This window comes from Mustelus asterias, chromosome 5 (assembly GCF_964213995.1).
Source record: "Mustelus asterias chromosome 5, sMusAst1.hap1.1, whole genome shotgun sequence".
NCBI lineage: Eukaryota > Metazoa > Chordata > Chondrichthyes > Carcharhiniformes > Triakidae > Mustelus > Mustelus asterias.
Window position 1 is genome coordinate 25,472,340 of NC_135805.1, and position 15,055 is coordinate 25,487,394.

General features: G+C 44.2%; 1 protein-coding gene and 1 long non-coding RNA gene across 6 annotated transcripts in view; one reads left to right on the forward strand and one right to left on the reverse strand.

The window, feature by feature from the left end:
* Positions 1-15,055, forward strand: part of LOC144493418 (uncharacterized) — a 583,821-nt gene that overhangs the window by 485,385 nt on the left and 83,381 nt on the right. The gene's annotated exons all lie outside the window — the stretch shown is intronic.
* LOC144493417 (bcl-2-like protein 11) overlaps positions 12,778-15,055 on the reverse strand; it is a 38,722-nt gene continuing 36,444 nt past the window's right edge. For all 4 annotated transcript variants that reach the window (XM_078212298.1, XM_078212295.1, XM_078212297.1 and 1 more), the window contains one exon: positions 12,778-13,950. In XM_078212298.1, the coding sequence (XP_078068424.1) occupies positions 13,861-13,950 (90 nt within the window). In that variant the 3' untranslated portion in view covers positions 12,778-13,860. The remainder of the gene's footprint in view (positions 13,951-15,055) is intronic.

Sequence of the window (15,055 nt, forward strand, 5' to 3'; positions counted from 1 at the left end):
CAGGCTCGAAGGGCTAGATGGCCTACTCCTGCTCCTATTTCTTATGTTCTTATGTTCTTATTTGCCACTCTCCAATCTTCAGGCACCTCGCCTGTGGTTGTTGATGGTTCACATATCTCTGCTAGGGGACCCGCAATTTGCCCTGTAGGCTCCCACAAAGTCCTGGGATACACTTCATCAGGTGCCAGGGATTTATCTACCTTGATGCGCTTTAAGACTTCCAGCACCATCTTCTCTGTGATATATACACTCCTCAAGACATCACTATTTATTTCCCCAAGTTCCCTAACATCCATGTCTTTCTCAACAGTAAATACTGATGAGAAATATTCATTTAGGATCTCACCCATCTCTTGTGGATCCACACATAGATGACCTTGTTGATCCTTAAGAGGCCCTATTCTCTCCCTAGTTACTCTTTTGCCCTTTATGTATTTGTAGAAGCTCTTTGTAGAATCCCGCCATGGCAGATGGTGGAATTTGAATTCAATAAAAAATATATCTGGAATTAACAATCTACTGATAACCATGAAACCATTGTCGATTGTCGGAAAAACCCATCTGGCTCACTAATGTCCTTTAGGGAAGGAAATCTGTCATCCTTATCTGGTCTGTCCTACATGTGATCCCAGAATCACAGCAATGTGGTTCACTCTCAACCGCCCTCCAAGGTCAACTAGGGATGGGCAATAAATGCTGGCCAGCCAGCGACGCCCTTGTCTCACAAATGAATATAAAAAAAGAATTGATGTTGTCTTGTCAGTGTCTGTGAAAAGTTATACAAGGAATTGGTGTAGCTGAGTTTCAGAACACTCTGTTCGTTTAAAATAAAAGTTGAATAGAACAGGTAAATAAAACTGGTAATTCGAGATTTTTGTTTTATTTTATTATATGATAACGCAGCATCCAATGTTGAAAGATTAGGTGAGCAGTAGCTTTGTGCAGTATAAGTACAATTCCAACTGGTCATTCATTAAACAGCAAGTGTTGCAACAAACTATAATGTGGGTGGCTCAACCACCTCTATTTGTTTAGTCTCCATTAAGGAAGTCTTCCGTGATATTCAACTGTCCACAAGTTTAAGTAACTTAATTGCAGTGCAAATGTAAGCCTACTTGTGACACTAAGAAAATAAAAATGAAAATTAGTTTCCACTTGTCCTGGTTTCATTAGCTTTGCCATTTATCCAAAATGAGATCAATTAACAGAATGATACCTTACTTCCTGTTCATCTCAAAGGTATTGAGTGAGATTGTACATTGGGATTCTGATGACTGGTTGTCCTGGCATGTCCCTTAATATAATATATGAGTAACCACTGGGTCATGCCACAGGTGTCGGCCATTTTGACTTGCTCAACTTGTTGAAAACCAAATTGCTTTCTCCGTCTTCACTCTTATTGAAGTAACTTTGTGAAAAACCATAAATGTGATTGTCAGAGAAGAACGAGAACAACATTTCATGAGAAGAAATAGGATGCTTGTTAATGAAAGTTGAATCATTCTGCCCCACCCACCCCATTTCACATTTTCCACAGAAGGTATTAAAAATGAAATCCTGGAATTTAGAACTATCCTGCTTGGGGGAGAACCGTGCACCAATGTCACATTTGAACCACACACGCTCCACTCCACTATCCATTAGTAACAGCACTGATATTCGAAGTAGAATGCCGATGGCAGGGGGCGTGGGTGGGGGGGAGGGGGGGGTGTTGGAATTCAGTACAGCAACCAAATGAAAAGTTGAATATAATTCACAGATTCAAATAATGGCGGGCAGTGTCTCTCTTCCTCTTCACGCTGCTGTTTGAATCCTCACCAGGTTAAAAAAATTTTTTTGCACTTTATAAAACTTGATTCCAGAACTCGCAACACTGGCGACAAACTAAATGTAGAAAGATCTCTGAGATCAGGAAGGCAACCTGGGGCCTTGCTATGTGAATGGACAGCAGGCAACATTAGAAGAGTTAAGCATTGTCGTGAGGTAGGTTTTGATGAGACCTTTTTGTTATTCTTGGGTGTCGCTGGCTGGCCAGCATTTATTGCCCATATCTAGTTGCCCTTAGAGGGCAGTTGAGAGTCAACCACGTTGCTGTGGCTCTGGAGTCACATGTAGGCCAGACCAGGTAAAGACAACAGATTTCCTTCTCTAAAGAACATTAGTGAAGCAGATGGATTTTTCTGACAATTATTTCATGGTCATTGGCAGATTCTTAATTCTAGATTTTTTTTATTGAATTGAAATTCCACCATCTGCCGTGGCGGGATTTGAACCCAGCTCCCCAGGACATTAGCTGAGTTTCTGGATTAATAGTCTAGTGACAATACCACTGGGCCATCGCCTCCCATTTAAAGGCAGGGAAAGCATCACCAGGTGCGACTGGATAGGCAGAGAGTTGCGTGTTGCATATTTCATTTGTACACCATAATGAAAGGTTGTAAAATAGATATCACTGAATAATACAGGATAGCACCATTACAAATGACATATTATTAGTGAATAGCTAAACACATGGGGACAAGTTGGAGGAACGAATAATGGAACGTTGTAGAAACATTTGGAATTGAATCAGCACCCTGGTAGTTGGATCCACAGAGGCAGTGCTGGTGTGAATCATCACAGTCCGAGTGTTTTGACAACAGAGCCTGGACAAAGAGTTGATATGACACAGAAGGAGGCCGATTAGTCCCACAAATCCATGCCAACTTTCTATAGAGCAATCCAATCAATGACATTGCCCTGCTCGAGCCCTGCAAGGTTATTTCCCTTGAGTACCTATCCAATTTCATTGAATCATAAAATCCCTACAGTGCAGAAGAAGACCATTTGGCCCATCATTTGACCACAATTCCATCCAGGCCCTATCCCCGTAACCCCACACGTTTACCCTGCTAGCCCCCCTGACACTAAGGGGCAATTTAGCATGGTAAATCAACCTAACCCGCACATCTTTGGAGTGTGGGAGGAAACCGGAGCACCCGGGGGAAACCCACGCAGACACGGGGAAAATGGATTTCACACAGACAGTGACCTGAGGACGGAATTCAACCCGGGTCCCTGGTGCTGTGAGGCAGCAGCGCTAACCATTGTGCCACCGTGCCACTCATCACTATGCCGCCCAAATTTCCTTCTGAAATTATTGATTGTCTCCGATTTCATTACCCGTGGTAGGCAGGGCTGAGTTGTTACCACTCACTGTGTGAAAATGCTCTTCCTCACATCTCCCTTGTATCGTTTACCCAAAACATTAAATACGAGTCCCCCAATTCCTTGTACTATTAGGTAATAGGAACAGCTGCTGGAACATACTGCTGGCACCCCGGCAAGAGAAATCAGTGTCACATCAACCAAAGCTCAACATGGCCACCCCATAGCAATGACACACAGCAGGTTGGGTGGGGGGTGGGGGGGGGGAGGGGGGGCAGTGCCACCCACCAGAGCTCCCTCATGACACTGCTGAGGCTGCGAGCAGGCACCTTGATGGACCTTAGTCCAGGGCAGGAAGGGATCAGGAGATTAGGGAGTTGGGAGAAGTGGGATAGGGTGGATACTGGGTTTTGAAGGCCAGGAAAGGAAAGTGGCGGGGGTTATATCTTGAGGAGGCTGGTGGGGGTCCCTATGCACATAGGGCACCCCCCCCTTCCCACCTTTTCTACAAAGTAATTTTAAAAACTGCCTTCTGAATCTCACGCAACTGTGCACCAGTCATTTTATGGCATGGCCAACCGGGTCAGCTGGCTTGTTAACAAACTCAATTTCCTGTTACTTATGCAAAAGTGGTGGGTGGTCTGCTGATATCAGCACACCTGCCCCATTGTAGGGACCAGGTCGGAGGTGGGCAGGAAGGTGGTGGCGAGTCACAGAATTTTACAGCACAGAAAGCGGCACTTCACATCATTTCTGTCCAGGCCATCGAGCACCTATCTCTCCTCATCCCATTTTCCAGCACTTGGCCCATAGCCTTGTCTGCTGTGGTGTTTCAAGTGATCATCTAAATGCTTCTTAAATGTTGTGAGTGTTTCAGGCAGTGAATTCCAGACTCCCACCACCCTCTGGGTGCAAAAGGGTTTCCTCAAATCCCCTCTAAATCTCCTACCCCTTACCTTAAATCTATGCCTCATGGTTATTGACCCCTCTGCTAAGCGGAAAAGGTTTCTTCCTACATTTTGTACGCCTTTGCGTGCCCCTCCCCCAACAAAAACACACTCGGCAAAGGTGGTAAAATGAATGCAGCCTATGTTCTTGTTCCTGAACCAGATCTCCCTCAATCCCCTCTCCTCAAAGGAGAACATTCCCAGCTTCTCCCACCCAACCTGGGAGCTACATTCCCTCATCCTGGAACTAACTCCGCACCGTCTCAAGAATCTTATTATCCTCCCTAAGGTATTCAGCATAACTTGCCACCTTTTGTACTCAGTGCCTCTGTTTCTGAAGCTGACAATTCCGTGTGCTTTGATAACTACCTGCACAATACAACCTGCCACCTTCTACGATCCATGTTTCTTTTTCCTTGCAACCTCTGTGGAGCTGCACCATTAAGGCCTCCCCCTCTGCCAGAATGCGTGACCTCACACTGCATTGTATTAACTTTCATCTCCCACTTGTCAGCCCATTCTGTTAGCCTATCTGTGTCCTGTTACAGTCGCTTGGTATCCTCACTGCTTGCAACAGCTCCAAATTTGAACATCAACAAATTTTGAAATTTTACTTTATACTCTGATATCATAGAATCTTACAGTGCATCGAGTCTGCACCGACACACCTAATCCCACTTGCCTAGACTTGGCCCATAGCCTTGAAAGTCATGACGTGCCAAGTACTCATCCAGGTACTTTTTAAAGGATGTGAGGCAACCCGCCTCCACCACCCTCCCAGGCAGCGCATTCCAGACCGTCACCACCCTCTCAGTGAAAAGGTTTTTCCTCAAATCCCCCCTAAACCTCCCACACCTCACTTTTAACTTTTGTCTCTTCGTCACTGACCCTTCAACTAAGGGGAACAGCTGCTCCCTATCCATCCTGTCCATGCCCCTCATAATCTTGAACACCTCAATCAGGTTGCCCCCAGAGTATTCTGTGCTCCAGAGAAAACACCCCAAGCTTATCCAATCTCTCTTTATAACTTAAATGTTGCATTCCAGGCAACATCCTGGTGAATCTCCTCTGCACCCCTTCCAGTGCGATCACATCAAAACGTGGGGATGGCACAATGGTACAGTGGTTAGCACTGCTGCCTCACAGCTCCAGGAACTTGGGTTCGATTCCTGGCTTGGGACACTGTCTGTGTGGAGTTTGCATGTTCACCCCATGTCTGCGTGGGTTTCCTCCGGGTGCTCCGGTTTCCTCCCACAGTCCAAAGATGTGCAGGTTAGGTGGATTGGCTGTGCTAAATTGCCCCTTAGTGGCCTGGGATGCGTAGGTTACAGATATTGGTGGGGTAAATATGCAGGGCTAAGGGGATGGGGCCGAGGTGGGATTGTTGTCGATGCAGACTCGATGGGCTGAATGGCCTCTTCTGCACTATAGGGATTCTATGAAAATCATTTATATCAAAAAGACAGTAGCCCTCACACTGATCTTTGGAGAATACAATATTTCAGTCTTAAAAATATAACCATTTACCATGAGTCCTTGATCCCTTGTCCTTAAGGCAATTTTTTATCCATTTGGAACAGACGCCCCTATTCCACTAGCCTCAATTCTTTGTTCACTAGCCTGTTCGGGTGTCCTTTGTCAAACATACACCGCATTCCCTTCATCAACTTTCTCTGTTATCTCAAAATTTCAATTCTATTTTGAAAAATTACAGTATGTATGATCCATTTGAGGTGAATTCTTCAGGTGAGGAACTGGCTGAATATAATACACTGAGCGGGGAACTGAAGAGGAAAATAAGACTGGCAAAGAACACATAAAGGAACAGCATGGCAGCTAACAAAGGTTAATCCAAAAATCTTCTTCTAGTATATAAAAAATAAGTAGATATTAAGAGTGGGGTGGGAACCTATTAGATCAAAGAACGAAATATATGCTTAGAGGCACAGGGTAAAGCTGGATTGCTTAATGAGTATCATGTATCAGTGTTCATTAACAGGGTGCTGACAAGAGTGGAGATGGTAAAGATAATGGATGGGTTAAAACTTGATAAGCAGGATGTACTGGAAAGGCTGACTATGGTAATGGATAAGTTGCCTGATCCAGATGGCTTACAGCCTAGTTGCTAAGGGAAGGGGTGGCGGGGAGAGTGGTGGAGATAGTAGAAGGGCTTCCCACGATCTTCCCTAGATATGGGGAAGTGCCAGAGGATTGGAAAATGGCAAAAGTGACACCCTTGTAAGGACATTCCTAATAATTATAGACGGGTTAGTAAGGTTTTACAAACAAGAATCAGGGTGAAAAAATTAACAAGCACTTGGAGTGTTTTGAGTCAGTGAAGGAGAGCAAGCAAGGATTTGCAACAGGCAGATGGCGTTTGACAACTCTAAATGAAGTTAGCCCTCTTCCAGTTTAGACTAGATGGTTCCTTGCTATTCTCCATTGTTAATCCGACCCTAATGATATTATGATCACTCCCCCCACAGACACTTCTACCACCTCATTCACCAGCACCAGATGCTGTAATGCCTCTGGCATTACAGAACGTACTGGTCGAGGTCACACATTTCAGAAATCCCCACCTCACTCCCCCCGACCTTCCTCTTTACTCATTATTCCTATTGATACTTGGGGATTTTCATTCCCCAATACCTACAGTTCTTGCACATCTCTGTGCTTGCCCTGCAGATTTGCTCCTCTCTCTCTCCATTTGAAGGCTTGTAGAATAGCCCCAGCAGCACGATCATCCCGTTTGCTTCTCTGCATTAATCAAATGGGATTCAAATCCTTCCCCCCCCTCCTCCCCTGCAGGACATCCACTCTTCCCTATGCCTTCCCTGATCAAGCATTCCAGGATAACAAGCCAAGAGCTATGGGTCATGATTAGAAATTCCTGAGCAAAGTGAGACTTGAAATCCAACAACATCTTACTGAGATTAAGTATGGATGAAGGAAGGCATTTGGTTCACCTGGCTCATCCTTCCTTAGAAACTGTGGTATCCCCCAGAGAGCACCCAACTCTCTCTTGATGGCCTGTTTTTGACTTTTGACTCCGTTATCTTTGTTACTCAGGTCGGGCTGTCAACTCAGCGAGTTTATCCAGAGAACTGTTGAATCACAAAGATTATGTTGTCCCAAGTTGATCCCACAGTTCTGGTCTGTGCTGAATCAGCTGAATTTAGCCAACTCGTAATAGCAAGCACTGTAATTAATCTCACTGCTTCAGGGTTAGGGGAGGAGAACTCACGTAAGCAGAGTTCCCACTCCTCTGTGGGTGGGAGAGTATCAAGTCAGGATGGGATTGATTTCAATTTTCACGTTTCCATCATTTGATGGCCAGTTGACATTCATTATTGAGGGTCGCTCATCAACCTGCAGTTACATCGCACCTTTACAGACAAAGAACAGTACAGCACAGGAACAGGCCCTTCGGCTCACTAAGTTGTGCCAACACATGCCCCTCTAATGTAATATTTTCTTGCCTCTACGTGTTCCATATCCTTCTATTCCCTGCCCATTCACGTATCTATCCAGATGCCTCTTGAAAGTTTATCACAAGATAACATCCCAAACTGCTTCTCACTGGAGTGCAATCAATCAAAACCAGTCATAAATACCAAAAGAGAAAATGTTGGAAAATCTCAGCAGGTCTGTAAGGAGAGAAAAGCGCTGAGGTTTCGAGCCCTGATGACCCTTTGTCAAAGCTGCTTTGACAAAGGGTCATCTGGACTCCAAACGTCAGCTCTTTTCTCCCCTTACAGATGCTGCCAGACCTGCTGAGATTTTCCAGTATTTTCTCTTTTGGTTTCAGATTCCAGCACTCGCAGTAATTTGCTTTTATCCAGTCATAAATCAAATACCAGAATGAGACTGCTCGCATGTCTGATACCCCTGGAGCTGTGGCACAGCACGGAATGGATGTCTTTCAAAGAGAGAACAAGATTTACATCTCTATAATTCCTTTCACCATCGCAACCTGTCCCAAAGTGCTTTACAACCAATTAAATATGTTTTGAAGCGTAATCATTGTTGTGACTTTTGAAATGTGGCAGTTAATTTATACACCTCAAGCTGCCATCAACAGCAATGAGGTAATCATTAAATAATCTGTTTTAATGATGTTGACTGAGGGTAAATATTTGCCAGAAGGAGAAAAAATTAGAGGGAAAAGACATCATTGGAGCTTCTCCCACACTGTGACTTCCCCCACCTAGAACAATGACAGCAGACGCATGGGTATATCACCACCTCCAAAGGTTTGATTTGATTTATTATTGTCACATGTATCAACATAGCGAAAATTGTTGTTTCTTGTGCACTATGCAGACAAAACATACTGTTCATAGAGAAGGAAATGAGAGAGTGCAGAATGTAGTGTTACAGTCATAGCTAGGGTGTAGAGAAAGATCAACTTCATGCAAGGTAGGTCCATTCAAAAGTCTGACAGCAGCAGGGAAGAAGCTGTTCTTGAGTCGGTTGGTACGTGACCTCAGACTTTTGCATCTTTCACACAAGAAGGTGGAAGAGAGAATGTGAAAGAGAGTGTGTAGGGTCCTTAATTATGCTGGCTGCTTTGCCGAGGCAGCGGGAAGTGTAGACAGAGTCAATGGATGGGAGGCTGGGTTTGCATGACCAGCAAACCAGCCTCCCATCGTCCTCGAAGACACAAACCATGTTGACTTAGACATATATTGTCGTTCCTCCATCGTCAGTCCTGGAGCTCCCTCTTGGAACTGTGGACATATATACCACAGACTGTATAAGATTAAGGAGGTCACCTATCACTTTCTCAACGACAACTAGGAAAGCTGGCACTATGATGCTGAAAAATCACCCCGAATACAGAGGAAATAGCATTTGTGAGACTTTTATTCGATCGTGGGACATGGGCATCGCTGGCTGGCCAGCATTTATTGCCCATCCCTAGTTGCCCTTGCAAAGGTGGTGGTGAGCTGCCTTCTTGAATCGCTGCAGTCCATGTGCTGTGAGTTGACCCACAATGCTGTTCGAGAGGGAGTTCCAGGATTTTGACCCAGCAAAGGAACGGTGATATATTTCCAAGTCAGGATGGTGAGTGGCTGGGAGAGGGAGCTTGCAAGTGGTGGTGCTCCCATGTATCTGCTGCCCTTGTCCTTCTAAATGGAAGTGGTCGTGGGTTTGGAAGGTGCTAAGGATTTTTGGTGAATTGCTGCGGTGCATCTTGTAGATAGTACACACTGCTGCTACTGAGTGTCGGTGGCGGAGGGTGTGGATGTTTGTGGATGGGGTGCAACATTTACCAGAATAAAATTTACAAGCTTCTGCTGAGGGAGGATGACAAAGGATACTTAGCATGGACACAGTAAGGAGACAGAACAGGCTTTGTGGAACGAAGCTCCAGAAAATGAGACTTCTCTTTGAAGGAACCAAATAGTCTTTGTGGGTTTCTTTTCTTGTGGAGTTACAAACCCGACTGTTATTGCTCGCGAGTCAGCTGGGGCTGCGCAACTGAAACAATTGAAGCCACTTTTTTTTTTGCTTCTACAAACAGAGGGGCTACACAGGCCTTTTCGATTTGGTTGCTCGCATTTTTGTGATTTAAAAATCCTGACGATGCATCATCAACCAAAAGGAAAAAAAATCCAAAACGAACTGCAGTTTTGATCTTTCATTAGTTAGTTGGCATTGAGACGTAGCCATATAGTCACGAAAGCCAGTCTCCGAGCTGGGGGTGGGGGTGAGGGGGGGCGTGGTGTGAGGATTCATGCAACATGGCAAAGACCCAAGGGTGCAAGACTAGAAATATGCATTCAAGCAGAGTTGGGTCATTTTTAATGATCATTATTACAAAAATGACCACGTGACACTTAGCTGGATGGTGCACGCAGAACAAGAGGACGCAGTGTCTATACAGGAAAACACTGCACTAGACACCCAGACTATTTGAAACAAATCCTAACTTCATTATTTAATAAAACCACAATGAAATGTATTCAAAAATGGTGATTTGGAACTGAAAGCACTTTTACACCCACACAGCAGTGCAGTTTCAGGCAGTGGTATTTTTGTTTGTCTTTGCCTTTTAAAAGTTGTTCTGAATAGGCAGTCTGGAGATACAAAAAGGTTACACGCCTTAAAATAACAAAGAGAAACAAAACTCACATGACGCCTGCAAAAGAAAATACACCGAATCACAAGCTTTGTACCACAATTACCGAGTTCCCAACTTAGAAAGTGGCATCTTTTTCAATACTGATTGACACAGCTAAATGTGAAAAATAACATTTTTAAAAATTATTTGTGTCACAAGTAGGCTTACATTAACACTGCAATGAAGTTACTGTGAAAATCCCCTAGTTGCCACACTCCGGCACCTGTTTGGGTACACTGAGGGAGAATTTAGCATAGCCAATGCACCTAACCAGCACGTCTTTCAGCCTGTGGGAGGAAACCAGAGCACCCGGAGGAAACCCACACAGACATGGGGAGAATGTGCAGACTCCGCACAGTGACCCAAGCTGAGAATTGAACCCAGGTCCCTGGTGCTGTGAGGCAGTAGTGCTAACTACTGTGCCATTTTTTAAAAAAACATGTGGAAGCCCATTTTCAAGAACACATGGATTGCAGATTGCTCCCCTTAAACAATGTGACTTGGGAGAAAAGTTTGACCGTGCAGACATTCCCTAGCACTCCTCTGACATTCTGAGGTGATCCACTTTACTGCACTATTACTTTCGATGGGAAATACATGGGATCTCAGCAAACATTACCTTTGATTTGTCTGCTTCATTGACCGTCGAAAGTTGAGAGAGAAAATCCAGTCCATTGCACGGTGGATGGGAATATCAAAAATACATACATATGGAATACATGTAGCAGGTCTGTCATCTGAGGAGAGGCTAAGTCGAGTTAGGATGATATGCATTGGAGTTTAGAAGAGTGATGGGGGGATCTCATAGAAACTTATAATTCTAGCGGGGTCAGACAGGGTAGAATCAGAATGTTCCCAATGGTGGGGGGAGTCCAGAACTAGGGGGTCACAGTTTGAGGATGAGGTAAACCTTTTAGAACTGAGGTGAGGAGAAATTTCTTCACCCAGAGGGTGGTGAATGTGTGGAATTCACTATCACAGAAAGTAGTTGAAGCCAAAACATTGTCTGATTTCAAGAAGAAATTAGATATAGCTCTAGGAGCTAAAGGTTTCAAGGAATATGGGGGAAAGGGGGGGGCAGAAATCAGGATATTGAATATGATGATCAGCCATGATCAAAATGAGTGGCGGAGCAAGCTGGAAGAGCTGAATGGCCTACTCCTGGTTTCTATGTTTCGAGATTATTTAACCATTAAATTTACATTTAGAAACCTATCATGGACTTCCAGATGTTTGATAATGTACCATGCAAAAGATTAATAGCAAAAATCAGTGTGTGGAATTCACGTTAGCCTTTCTACTTGGGAAATTGTTGAGGGGTCAGAGACGAAGGGGAGAAATGGGGATAAGTTTTCCAGTCCTGCCTGCCGCGGGAATCATTGTGGGCACAACAGAAAATTTAACAGAACATTTAAAGGTCTGTTAAGCTTGGATAAGAGTGACCAGAAAATCCTGCTCATGGTGTAGGCATTCTAATTGGAAGCAACTGGCAAGCGGTGTTTCCTGGACACCTGCCCTGAAGCCTCAACCTTTCACTATTTATTAATTGCGTCTGAAGTACCTTATATCTAAGTTTGTAGATGGCACTAAGTTAGGAGGGACAGTAGGTACGGCAGGTGAGAGTAGCATGGGACAATGGGTTGCAAGACAGATGATATGAAAAGGACACGATTATGGCAAGGGGAGTTTAATGTGGGCAAACCTGAGGTCAACCACTTTAGATCCAAGATAAGTGGATGAAAGTATTTCAGAAACTGTAAAAACCATTAGAATCGTATAGCAGATTTGGGAGTTTCAGTACAAAATTCATCAGAAGCCAATAGACAAAATTCAAAACTGAAGCAGGAAGACAAATGGATTCTTTAATTCAAAGGGGAGGTGAAATATAGTGGGGAGAAAGTTAGGGTTGGCTTGAACAGAACCTGCTGGGTTCTTGAAGAAGCTCCTGTTACTGTGTGAGGTCAGAGGCACTGCAGTTCATACCCGAGGAAATGCTGTCTTTGTTTTGTCAATCTCCATCTGGCATACAGGTCTCCCAGCAGCGGAAGGTGCGAACAAAGGGGTCCTGCCCCCGGCCAATGGCGGGCTGCCTCCGTTCCCCGCAAAACAGTCCGGGGCAGTGAGAGGCAAATGTCCTACTCGAGGAGTGACAGAAAGTTAGAACTCTCTCTTATCCAAAATGCTGTGGATCCTGGGTCAGTTGTACCTTGCAAGGCCGAGAGCCACAATCTAATTGGAAAGCAGGGCAGGCTCCAGGATCTGAATGACCTGCTCCTGTTCTTTTGTCCCATTCTCGAGTTGGCAAATCTATAAAATGACATCGAATGGAAAGGCGGAAAGTGTTGTACGTCTCCAGCTTTCTCCGCAGTAGATCAAATTTCAATCCAACCAAACGTTGACAGTAGCATCAGATGGCCTTCCACTGTCCAGAAGGCCTTGACTGAGATACAGTTCCGTGGGCGCAAGATGGCCCTCAGTACTTGCCCATCATTTAATCGTCGTCAGCTGGCTAACAAACCACACGTAGGAGTCAAACCAAAAGGCCAGAGGATCTCTGGTTTGATTTTCAGCAAATTTATTGTAAGAAAAGATCTGTACTTCAAAAATTACACAAGTTTCAAGACACAAAATATCTTTGTACATAAAATGTAGCTATGTACAGCAGTATTGCACAGTTAAAAATTGTCAATTCCCCTTCAGACATCAGTGCAAGGAAGAAATAAAATCAAATTAAAAACTGGAGAAATAAAAACACACGAGGGTGGGGAGGAGCGGGAAGGCGGAGATGAGGCAGCCATGAGGCAGGGGAATTATTTAACATTTGCTACATATATACTGGGTCCTATACAGCGTATGAAACATTACGCAAAATGAACTGAAATTAAATAACTTTAAGCAGAAATTAACAGCATGGCGGGGGTGGGTGGGGGGAAGTTGCAGACAGAATATGTTAACTTTCAGTTTGGCAATGGATTACAGAGGGAGGAGAGGAAACAAACTGGGGGTGGGGGTGGGGGTGGGGAGGGGGGGGGAACACATCAGATGCTCTACATCTAATAAATAGTCAGTTGGAAATAACTTACACATATACATTTCTATTTGTCTCAGGGCTGCAGGGGGAATGAACATCGTTTTCTACTATATAAAAAGAAGAGGGCGTGTTTAGCAAACAATTCAGATTGCATTTGATTGTGTTTTGGGGGAAACGTAAGGCAGCTCTTGATATGTTCTGGCTCAGGTTCCAATAATTGCAGGAAACACTCGTGGAATACAATGCGTGGGCTCAAGATTGATCCATCGCTGAGCTGTTCCCGACGGTTTCACCTGATGAGGAATCCACATCCACTGCCCGTCTTCCAGTCAACTTTGGCGAGGAAGGGGGGGGGAGAAGGGGAGGGGGAGGGGGTCGGCAGCGGTGGTTCAGCCACTGAGTTGATGTCCATTCCAGCGGATTACCGCATTTTTATGCCAAAATATACACACACAAGAACAGAGGAAAGCTTTGATTTCTGTTCAAAGTAAAAGCAAGAGGTGAAACTGCCAAAAAACCTTCAGCCGTCCAGTCCTTTATTAAATGGCAGGGCTACATATTTGCTGGGCCTCCTTTTCAGAAGCAAAACTGAAGAGTGTAATCGTTCACACACCGTTGATCCTTCGTCTGAACAGTATGTTTATCCAGTGCCAAAAAATTCTAATCTGGTTATTCGGCGGCCGGTGATTTCTTGCCTGCAACCACAAGGGTTTTAAAGATTTTTAGTTAAAATACAAAACTCTGAAAAGACCCACACCCCCTCGAACAACACCCAACATGTGTTACACAAAACCTGCATCTTGAATATTGAGTCACGAAGCCTATTTCTAAACCCAGTGCACTTAATGGTATAGGGTATCCTTCAACACATCAAATTGCTCCCAGTGCCTGTAACAGATGTGTAACTGCAAAAATATCCAGCACCTTAGTGTTGGACAGCTCCAAATTTGCAAGATCAAGCCTAATTTGCATTAATAAAGGAGCCTTCCACACCCTCAGGATGAGTTACCTTTGCAATGTAGTCACTGTTGTTATGTATCTATCCTGGCAATTTGTGCGCAACTAACAGCAAATGAATGATCAGTCTTTGATGGCATTGATTGAGGGATAAATGTAGCCCAAGGCATTGGGAGACAACGCTCTACTCTTCAAAAAAACATCATGGTGCCTTTTATGTCCATCTCAGCAGGTGGACAGAACAATTCTTGCTCAAGTGTGCTCGACGGTCATCTTAATTTGAGTGTCTTGCAACAACATTTTCTTACTGTTTACAAATTAAGTCATAAGATAACAGGGCAATAAATAGTTTCATTAAAACATGATCTTGATTAGTTAGATCAGATTAATTACAACCAATCTGTTAGATACCAGGGGCTAACAGTCATAATCTAAGCTTAACCTAAACAGTAAATACAGATTAACGGGGCGGGGAGAGACTGAAAAGCTAACACGTCTGAATTGCATTATAATCAGTAGCAATGCGATGCAGTATTAGAAAAATCAAATCCCATTTCCTCATCCAGGCCTTTCAAACCTCTAGATTCAAAATTCTCATCCTGGTGTTTAAACTTCAGTAAATTTAAACTTGACTCAGAGCCTATCCCTCCTCCTCTCGAGAACATTCTTCCATCCTACAACTCCCCGCCTCACACCACGGCCAACTGTACTTACACCCTTCTGAACCCTATGCTGTGAAGGTGTGAAAGCCCCTTCCTGATTTTTTTTCACCTCCCTCTCACTGCAAGGCCTTTAAAACCCACCTCTTTCACAAAGCCCGCTGCCACTACTCGGCATCCATAT